The sequence below is a fragment of the Antechinus flavipes genome, chromosome 5 (genome assembly GCF_016432865.1).
Source record: "Antechinus flavipes isolate AdamAnt ecotype Samford, QLD, Australia chromosome 5, AdamAnt_v2, whole genome shotgun sequence".
Lineage (NCBI taxonomy): Eukaryota > Metazoa > Chordata > Mammalia > Dasyuromorphia > Dasyuridae > Antechinus > Antechinus flavipes.
This window is the reverse complement of record NC_067402.1, coordinates 130284807-130295563: the sequence shown is the minus strand read 5'-3', so window position 1 is coordinate 130295563 and position 10757 is coordinate 130284807. Positions and strand designations below refer to the sequence as shown.

The 10757-nt window shown below is 35.7% G+C and overlaps 1 protein-coding gene across 1 annotated transcript; it reads left to right on the top strand.

The window, feature by feature from the left end:
- Positions 1-487: 487 nt before the first annotated feature.
- On the top strand, positions 488-10485 carry CAV2 (caveolin 2). Its single transcript, XM_052000757.1, has 3 exons — positions 488-1167; positions 1604-1791; positions 9042-10485. Exons 1-3 carry the CDS (start codon positions 1018-1020, stop codon positions 9190-9192), a joined length of 489 nt encoding a protein of 162 aa, XP_051856717.1. The 5' UTR covers positions 488-1017; the 3' UTR covers positions 9193-10485.
- Positions 10486-10757: the final 272 nt, after the last annotated feature.

The following is a 10757-nucleotide window of genomic DNA, read 5'->3' as shown; positions in this document are numbered from 1 at the left end:
ATGCACTATGATTCTGTAAGTAGTTGTATTTAAGGCATCCACCTAAGGTTATTCCAAATTTGGTTGCATTTTAGGGTGGGTGTGGAGAGCGGATGCAATCCTTTTAAGAGGTCAAAACTAGGGGGAGAGAGGAATTAAAAAAAAAAAAAACATATTAAGAAATAAAAGTCTTGAGGCACCAAGGAGTGCCTACTACTACTATCCTCCTGCAAAAGGAGTCCCCAGATCAAGCTGCCAAGGGCAGGAACCACGCCCATTGGGCCTTCCCGGGAGCTTTAAGACTTCTTTCTGAGTGCTGCTATCCCATAGGCCAGACCTGGCCTATCTCTGAATATCTCAAGCAGAAAGTACCTAGACTTTCTACCTGTCAGGGGATACCATGCAAGTATAGGAATCTGGGAATTCCTCAGTGAGAGGCCCACAAAGTTCTGAGGGACTCTGGGGGAGGATGGATCAAAGATACCTTTTCTGAGTTTCAAGGTCGGGGCGGGGTTGGGAGGGATGGGGAAGGGGGGGAGAGTCGGTGTGAAGAATCTTTTGGCCTTCCTCTGAAAGCACTGGATTTGACCCAAAAGAGTTGTCCCCATTCTTCCCCGCTCTGAGAAAAAAAAAAAAAAAAAAAAAAAAAAAGTAACCCGGGGGAGCTACAGAGGCCAGACGCTGGGGCGGGCAGTTCTGGAAGCAGGGAGTGGCAAAGGAGGGAGCCGGTCTGGGGAGGTGGAGGGGCGTCGGGAGGGTGCTGGAGAACCTGCGGCCTTTCTCCCTCTCTCACTGTCTCTGTCCCTCCTCCAGCGGCTCACCCGGGTACAGGGCGGGGCTCCAGGACAGCCCAGCGGGAAGCCAGGAGGGGGGAAATCGGCCGCCGCCCGCCCGGGACCAGGCTGAGTGGAAAGAGAAAGGGGAAGGAAAAGGGGAAGGCTGGGGCCGCAGCTCGGAGATCCGCAGCGGGAGCAGCGGCGGCAGCAGCGGCAGCCGCAGCGCCCTGGAGCCACGGCAGACCGGGCAGGGAGAGCAGCAATGGGGCTGGAGACGGAGAAGGCGGACGCCCAGATCTACATGGATGAGGATTCCTACAGCCGCAACAGCGGTCCCGACTACCCGGAGCCGGAGAAATGCGTAAAGTCCTTCCAGGATCGCGATCCACGAGGCCTCAACACGCATCTGAAGGTGGCAAGCGGTGGGAGAACAGGGGCAGGGGATGGGGAAAGGGAGGGTTGGGAAAACGAGAGGAGGAGGAGAGAGAGCCGGAGCTTTGGCTCCTGATGAAGTTGCAAAAAGTCTCAACAACGTCCATGAATGGACAAGAGACTGGGGAAGTCCGGCGGGAGAAGACAAGTGGTCCCTTCCCGGAACAGTGATGGTGACTGTCGTTACTTTCTTACCCCATACTCAAAAAAAAAAAAAAAAAAGTAAAAAGTAAAAGCAGACACGGTATAACTTTTGTAGTCAACGCTGACTCCCATACTAAGATGAGGACTAGATCATAATCTTTCTCTTGCTCTCCAGGTCTCCCTACTCTTCCCTCTCCACTCCCAACCTCATCCTCGTGTGTTCAGGTGAGGGGCTTATAAGGCTTTTATGCTCGTGTCTCTTGTCTCCCCAGCTGGGCTTTGAGGATGTGATCGCGGAGCCCGAGTCCGCCCATAGTTTTGATAAAGTTTGGATCTGCAGCCATGCCCTTTTTGAAATCAGCAAGTACCTGATCTACAAGGTCCTAACTGTGCTGTTGGCTATCCCGTTGGCCTTTGTGGCAGGAATTTTCTTTGCAACTCTCAGCTGTCTGCACATCTGGTGAGAACCCTTTCAATCATGGTGCTATTGTATGCTGAAACTTAGGGGGGTCCCTTTCCTACCTTCCTTCCCTCCCCCAACACACTTTACCGACTTGAGCCCAACTAGAGTACAGTAAGACCTTATATTCTCAAAATGTGAATTGGTAGTTTAAAAGAACACTGCAGAATCCTAAGGCAGGATTTTAGAAGGTTTTAAGGGATATGATTTGTAGTACTAGTACCGATCTGGAAAGGGGGTGTGACACCACTCTTTTGGGCTGGGTCTGGATGGAGGTGGAGTGGGTAGAGGCCATGCTTCCTGCCACATGCCTCTGCTGGGCATATTTTCAGAGCCATGTTGGAACTTGTAGACAGGGTTCTAGGCTTATCAGTATCCCCCTTTTTTTATTCATCAATCAACTTCCCCCCCAAAATAGCTCTAGATAGACTCCAGGTAATGAGAATTATACCCACTGGTATGTATATCCATGGTATACCCATGGGTATCTGAACCCGATTAAGCAATACTTTCTGGGGTAATTGTAGTAAAAAGAGTAGCTGGGCATAATAAGAAGAGAAACTTAGATAAGGGACCCATCCATGTGACAGCAAATGACTCAAATGAAAATGAAAGTCTCTCCTCTCCATTCCCCACTCTTCCCAATACTTTTCAATTATAATACAACAAAAAGATTGGAATAGAAAGAAAAGAACATGGTCGTCCATTGGACATGAGTAGAGTGAGGGAACACGTTTATTCACATTCATATTATTTCCATTAAACAAAATCAGTTTATGTTGTTTTCTATTGAATCTCTTTAAAAAAAAAAACTAATTAGGAAGAGGATGAAATGTATTTTACCTATAGGGAAAATATTTCTAAGTATCCATTTTGTGCAGAGGGAAAACAATTTAGAGAGATTCCATTTCTGTATGTCAAACATTATAGGAAAAGGCCTGATATACAAAGGGCTTTTTCGCAGAACAACCCTGTGATTTTAGGAGTGATTGATGGTGTAAAACTGGCAACCAGAAAATGTAACCTAAGCAGGAGCCCATCTGAGGTGGTCTGACATGTTTAACTAACTATGATATCATCACAGAATAGTTGCCCTTTACCCTTTGCTTTTTTAAATATCAGTACTACCATGCCTGTTTTTTAGACTTTTAGCAGAACAGGTAATGAATGTTAAACATGTTAGAACCCACTCTACTGCATCCCTGTGTGATGATATAAGTTGTTTGAAACTAAAAAATGGAAAATCTCAAATGGAAACTAAAGCTTGGCCTTTCAAGTTGAGTTTCAATAGATATTCATAATACTGTGTTTTTCTCAAAAGCAAGGGAATTTCCAGACACCTTTTAAAGATAATTAATGCCATGAATAGATAATTTTTTTCTCTTTTTTTAAAAAATAACTTTTTATTGACAGAACCCATGCCAGGGTAATTTTTTACAACATTATCCCTTGCACTCACTTCTGTTCAGATTTTTCCCCTCCCTCCCTCCCCCCGCGTCCCCAGATGGCAAGCAGTCCTATACATGTTAAATAGGTTATAATATATCCTAGATACAATATATGTGTGCAGAACCAAACAGTTCTCTTGTTGCACAGGGAGAATTGGTGAATAGAAAACTTTTTGAGACTTTTTCTGTGTTTTTAGTCAAGTTACATAGTAATGTCACCTGCTACAATGTGCTCAGGGTTCAGGGGCACAAAATAGCATAAGCAATTTGTAAAGTGTTGCAACTAGACACAATGTCAGCCTTTCTCCTTCCCTTTCCTTCACAATTTGAATTTTAAAGGTCTAAGAAGAATAATGATTCAATTGACTTGGATTTTTTTTTAAAGGAAATTTAGCTTTATATAAGCTTTGGAAAGGAAAAACTAATCTTGTATGACTTACAAAAGCACATGGATTTTCCTGTTTATTAAGGAAAAACATACCTGATGAAAACTTTTAGAAAATCTGATATAAACTCCAAATTTATTTGCTGGCTTAAAATAATGTACAAAGCAGAAATAAATTCATCAAAGTCAAGAGAGGATAAGAATTGTGTCTACAACTTGGGATGTAATTTCATGCTCCTCCTTTAACCTCTATGTCAGTTAATCCCTCTTATAAAAATGGAATGATAATAAAATTGCTACATAATCTATTGTGAAATATTCCTTCATAGTGCATTTTGCAAATATAAATATCAATAGTTCAATAAAGAAGAGCTTTATGCAAAGCTTTTGTGGTACAGCTGAAATAAGTTAAATGGTGGAAAGTTATAAATAAAAATATAATTAACTAAATGTTGCTTCTCTACACCTGGTTAGCCTGCAAAAGGGATATTGTTTCATTCATGAGTCATCCCACCAGTTTTTAGCCCTGTAATATGTATTATTTAAATAGCTTGTTTTTCAAATTATGTGCATATGAGGCATTAATATTTAATTGGACCATACATCTGTCATCAGGCAGCTGTGATTGAAAGTAAAGGGAGTAATTTTAAAAAATTGTTTAAAGGTTAGTTCACACTCAGAAAAAAATGGCTTCATTATTAATGACTTACATTACCATCATCACATAATGCCTATCTGTTCTCTAGTATCTGAAGCCTGACTAAAAGAAAACCTTGGGAAATGAAACAAAGATAGATACATTTCAATTAGTTTGTTGAGAGAATGGTACCTACAAGCTGGGGTGATAAGCAATAATGACATCTAGAGCATTTTCTTTTTATATGGTTAAAGTTATGCCTATTAAACTAAGGTCAAAGGCACAAGCCATCCTTACCTGGAACAGTTAAATTTTCTTAATGATATATCACAGAAGAGACAAGGGCAATTTACTTTCAAAAGTGCATCATTGGCTATAAAGAAACTAAAATTTCACAGAAGATGGCTAGATTTTTGAAAATTCAGTACTACTTCTGGTCAACTCAGATATATGCTTCTTAATAGTCATATAGCAACATAATCTTCTTGTCTAGACAAGAATACATTATATATTCTAAGTCTAGTACTTGTTTGGCTAAACTGGTTGCCAAAATTCATGAGCTTGAACAGAGGTTTTAGTGAGTACTAGCTGATTTGGTCATTTGGAGGGAAACTATTTGGGAGGTTGAGTACTACATTTAGTTTAAATTTTTAGAAAGACTGATACTGTGACATTCAAAATCAGAAAATATTGGCTTTCTCAAAATAGCATGTATATATATATATTCTACAAACAAAACCCCTCAGATAGTATATTAGTATATATTAATGAATGAGAAAGTTAAAGTTTGTGATTCTAACTTCCACTTAATTTGGTAGAGAATTATATACTTTGGGCAGAGCTAGATCCCTAGACAATAGAGAAATGTCAAGCTCATATTTTCCAATTTAATTATGATGCTGATAATTTGTCTTGTAAGCTATCAGTTTGAGGTTGTTAAATATGATTTTCCACTATTGATTGATTTAGAAATCAACAAGTATTTCTTGAGTGATTACTATTTGACAAGTCTAATCAACTACCATTGTGCCATTCACACTACTGGATATACAAATAAAAGCAACAAAGATCCCTATTTTCAAGGAGCCTGCATTCTAGTGGGAATACAACATATAAATAGTTATGTAGAAAATACATGCAAAGTAGATAAAAGGTGATTTTTAAAGGGGAAAGTCTAGCATCTTGAGGAACTAGGTTAAGACCTTTAGCAGAAGATAGTAATGAATTGAGAAATAGGTCTAATTTTTGTAAATGAGGAAAATAACATCTTCCTAGTACTAAATTTACATTGTTCATAATAGCAAGGTCTGTGTTAGTGTTTCCCATTAAATTTTAATACTTAGAAAACTATCAGTTTTATTTATTTTATGCCATGTAAACTAGCTAAAGATATACCAAAATTAATCTCACTTTTCTGTGCAATGAAATAAACCTTGCATTTATTATTAACTTACTTAATATTACCACTTTAGCCCATGGGTACTAACCATTGTGCATATGGCAACAAGGAGTTCAAAAGTACCTTTATGTTCAAGGAGAATGACAGCCAAGATGAAGGCTAATTAATAAGGTTTTATTTGAAAATTAGCCCAGTGTTGAAAAATAAGTCATTGTCATAATACTAGGCAAAAATGAATAGCATATAATAAGATTAGTTAAAGCATAAACTAGTTTTTCAGGAACATAGTAATTCAATACTAGAGTAATGCTTAATATTTACGTAATACTTAAAACATTAGGGATTAATATGTTAAACTATTTGAAATTTTGTTTTACACATCTCTTCAAGGTAGATCAGTATAATAATAATTATTATTGTTATTATTACATATGCAAAATGAGGTAATACCTAATGTCAAGACCTTTATTGAATACTTAATAATTGTAAGACACCATGCTGGATTTTATTTGCTTTAAATCCTTTGTCTTTTTCCAGTTTGCTTTTTCTGTACTGAAATAAGCAATAAAATCATTTCATATTTAGGGAAGAATGATCATATATTTTATTATGATACATTTCCTATTCAATTAGGATTTATCAAGTATCAACAAAACAAAAGACACTGCATGATGCTGGCAGTAAAAGGCAAAGCATATTCTATATAATTAATTTTCTTTTTTCAGAAAGAGAAAATTTTATATAACAGTCATTTTTTAATTTTGAGTTTCAAATTCTCTCCCTTCCTCTAAGGACTCTCTGAGAAGGCAAATAGTAGGATACTCATTATATGTGTGAAGTCATGTAAAACATTTACACATGAGCCACATTGAGGGAAGGTTTAGAGTAGGGGTAGCAGGAAAATAAAGTGAAAAAAATGTGCTTCAATCTGAACTCAAATCATCAGCATTCTCTTTGAAGATGGATATAATTTGTCTTCATGAGTCTTTTGGAATTGTTGTGGATCATTATGTTGATCCAAGTAGTTAAGTCTTTAACAGCTTATCATTATTACAATAGTGCTATTATTTTATATAATGTTTTCTTAGTTCTGCTCACTTCACTTTGTATCAGTTCAAATGAACCTTCCCAAGGTTTTTCTGATCCCATCCTCCTAATCATTTCTTATAAAACAATAATATTCCATCACAATTCTATATTACAACTTAAGAGAGTTTTAGAAAATTTATCTTTTAAAAAATTCTGCTGTCTTCTCTGATTATGTCTTAAAGCCATAGAAAGCAAGTGTTAGGGATTGGGTTTACCATCTGTCACAATTAATTGTGTTATATCGGGCTTTTATATAGTCATATTTGCAGGATTGTTGGAAGATGATGTTTTCTGGGATAAGGAATGATGAGCTACATTATTAAGGGGTTACATAATATTTTTCACAGTCAATCTTGATTCATTATTATACGAAGCCCAATGGAAGGTCACTAATAAATCAAACAAAGTCTGGTATTTGAACTTTTATATTTAAAAATTTTAGTGAACATTTGTGTTGCCTTGTATTAGAGAGCTAAACAAAAATTGCCAGTAAAAAAATGTAAATGTCTAAATTCATGGGTATATTTAGCTATTTTGGAAGGTATATCCATAAACCAGAGAGAAGTTTTCTTTTTTTTTCTCAACAGTATTTTCCTCCAATTACATATAAGGATAATTTTCAACATTCATTTTTGAAAGATTTTGAGTTCCACTTTTTTTTCTTTCTTTCCTGACTTCCCCCTCTCCTCAAGACATCAGGCTATCTGACATAAACTATATATGTACAATCATTTTAGACATGACACATTACCATAATAGTTATGTTGTAAAAGAAAAATCAAAACAAAAGGGAAAAACCATGAGAAAGGAAAAAAGCAAACAAACAAAAGGTGAAAATAGCCTGCTTTGATCCACGTTCAATCTTCATACTTCTTTCTCTGGATGCAGATGGCATTTTCCATCCCAAGTCTAATGGAATTGTCTTAAATAACTGTATTGCTGAGAAGAACTAAGTCTACCACAGGTGATCATTATAAAGTTTTTCTGTTACTGTGTACATGTTTTCCTGGTTCTGCTCATTTCACTCAGCATCAGTTCATATAACTCCAGACATATCTGAATTCAGCCTTTTCCTCATTTCTTATAAAATAATAGTATATTTATATTCATTATTTATTTAATACCTATTATATTTAATTTATATTTATTATATATTTATTTAAATATTACATTTAAATACCACAACTTATTCATTTATTCCCTAATTGATGGGCATTCATTCATTGTACAATTCTTTGCCACAACAAGAGCCACTACAAAACATTTTTGTACATATGTGCCCTTTCCCAGAGACACGTTTTTGTTTTTGTTTTGGTGATCGTTCTTTACAAGTTTAACACTGAAGTTAGGATACCCAGTGTTTTGGATATGTCCACAAGTTCATAGATCCAGTACTCTTCCTCTTCCTAATATAGATCAAAATCTCTTCACACCTTTCCATCTTGTGCCTTTTTTGCCTATGTTTCCCTACCCACACAATAAATACTTCTTAGAAGATCTCCCCGATGTATTTGGAGGCCTTCTTTTTCAAGTCTTAAAATCTCAAGTACACCAAGGTACTATCTAAGTTATCTAATTGTTGTCTCACAATGACCAGCCCATTTCCATTTCTAGTTACATATTTCTTCCATGATACTTCTGATGACACTTGTCTTATACACATTAGATAATCAATAATGTGCTGTGTACCCACTAACTGTCCTTCCATTAATCTTTAAGTAAATTATGGGTATTCCGTGATTCAGAATCATATGGTATCACCAAAGGCATATTTGTGGTAACAAACATTTTAGGATCAATTAAAGAGCGACACCATTTCCCAAATGTTATTCATCCAAATTTCCTCCAACTACTTTGTCCTGAAGTCAGTTCATTGTCTATCTGAAGGTTTTGTTCAACATCAAAATATCTATATAGATGAAATAACTAATAAGCTGTTCATCCAGTTGTATGCTATAATTTAGGCAATAGGCAGTTTTCTTCCTCTTAGGTTCTTGAATATATTTAGCAAATATCCTTATTCCTTAAAAAGTAAAATATTTACAAGCTAACATGATTTATGGATATTTGTTGTCAATACACATATACTTATAGATGTAGCTATAGATATGGATATAGATATACATAGATATAACTATTCAAGGGACAAAGTTAATCACTCTTTATTAACCCTACAATGCAGATTTATATGAATTCTTCTCTGTTCTATTTTGTGAATATACAATAATCTTTGGATGTATTTGATAACCTATTTTATACTAATATGTCTTAAACTATTTTCTTATATTCCAGGTTTGTGGTGCCTTTTGTAAAGACCTGTTTAATGGTCTTGCCATCAGTGCAGACAGTATGGAAGAGCATTACACATGTTCTCTTTGCTCCTGTGTATAAAAGCATGGGACTCATCTTCTCTTCAGTAAGCTTGAGACTAGGTTCTGAGTGAATAATATGGAACCTGTTGCTGGACACTTAATATACTACAATACTGAAGGTTGTTGTAATATAGAAGCACTACTGTTTATTTCTAAATTGTTCTATTTAAGATAACTAATTGGTTTTTTAAGGGGAACAAGTGTATTTGGGACTTTAAAAGTTGAAATTAATTCCTTCTGGGGTAATAGTTCTCAAATTACTAGCCACATAGTTCATATCCAGGATTTTATACCAGAGTTATATAAATGATGGGAAACATCTGATTATAATGTGATGTTTTTGTCTTTGGATGAAAGTTTACATTTTATGGCAATTGTTAATTTGAACTATGCATAATATAATTCCAATATTTAGATATATATTTCTCAAAACCAGTCAGAGAGAGACACTACAAACGTAATGTAGGAACTAAAAAAGCACAAGCAGGTAGTGATATGTACTACAATAACACATGAACATGCAAATGTGAAAAATAGATCCATAAAAAGGATGAAAGGCAGCATGTTGTGGTGGAATGGAATATGAAATTCAAATACCTGAGTTCAAAGCTTCCTCTGCTCTTTGTTACTCAAGTAACTTTGGGCAAGACACTGACCTCTTTGAGTCTCATGTCCTCATTTAAAGATGAGAATTGAATTAGATTATCTCCAATGCCCCCTTAAACTGTCATATGATCCTATAATTACATTCCTTAAAATAAATTGTTACCTAATTTGGGGGAATTATTCTGCTGCCTTATTTAAGAAGAGGTTCTATTTTATTATATATCTTGTACTTAATGTAAATTTTGCTCTATCAATTTTCCATAAAGCACTTTGATTGTTATTTGTAATTTGTAGAATTATTAAACTGAATGGACTTATCCATATGTGAATCACACACACAAAAAAAGAAATTTAGATGAGGAAGATTGCACTGAAATCATTATATAAAGCATATAGTTTTCTTTAAGAATTTAATGTAAAAGTTTGGCATAAAATGCTTTCTTATTGAACAATGTAGGGAAAAGAGCCTCATGTGTTTTATGAGTAATGCTTGTAGTTAACTGTAGATTGCAATAAACTCTACCTAATGATTATCATTAGTCATGATATAATATTTAAAATAATCTATGCCCAAATGATACTTTCTCTCTTGTATTCTTAAGTCATTAAAAAAACAGTTTTCTCTTTTGTATTCAATCACTAAACTTATATTTGACATTCCTATTCCCCATTCATTTTTCCTTTAAGTGACTATGGTGCTGTTTAACATACTTTTTGTAATGCTGAAAATTTATCATAAAAAAGCAAATTTTTCTGTACTTAACAATTGCTGCATTTCTTCTTCCACTAGAGCAAACACATATATAAAGTAATGCAAGAAGGTCTACTGAGGTCTGTGCTACTGAGCTTCATATGCAGATGAGCAAGTTACAGCAATGCTTTGTTTGTGTTATGTAATACAAAGTATTTTGGGACATATTTGGGAGCACAATAAAAAGAGGGTTGCGCCTGGAGTTAGGAAGGCCTGAGTTCAAATCTAAGTTCTGACACATACTAGCTGTGTGATTTGGGGCCAGGTCATTCTGCCTTA

Coding starts and splice junctions, on each gene's coding strand:
- CAV2 (XM_052000757.1), top strand. CDS start 1,018: ATGGGGCTGGAGACGGAGAAGGCGGACGCCCAGATCTACATGGATGAG. Junction 1,168..1,603: donor GCCTCAACACGCATCTGAAG/GTGGCAAGCGGT, acceptor TTGTCTCCCCAG/CTGGGCTTTGAGGATGTGAT. Junction 1,792..9,041: donor CTCAGCTGTCTGCACATCTG/GTGAGAACCCTT, acceptor CTTATATTCCAG/GTTTGTGGTGCCTTTTGTAA.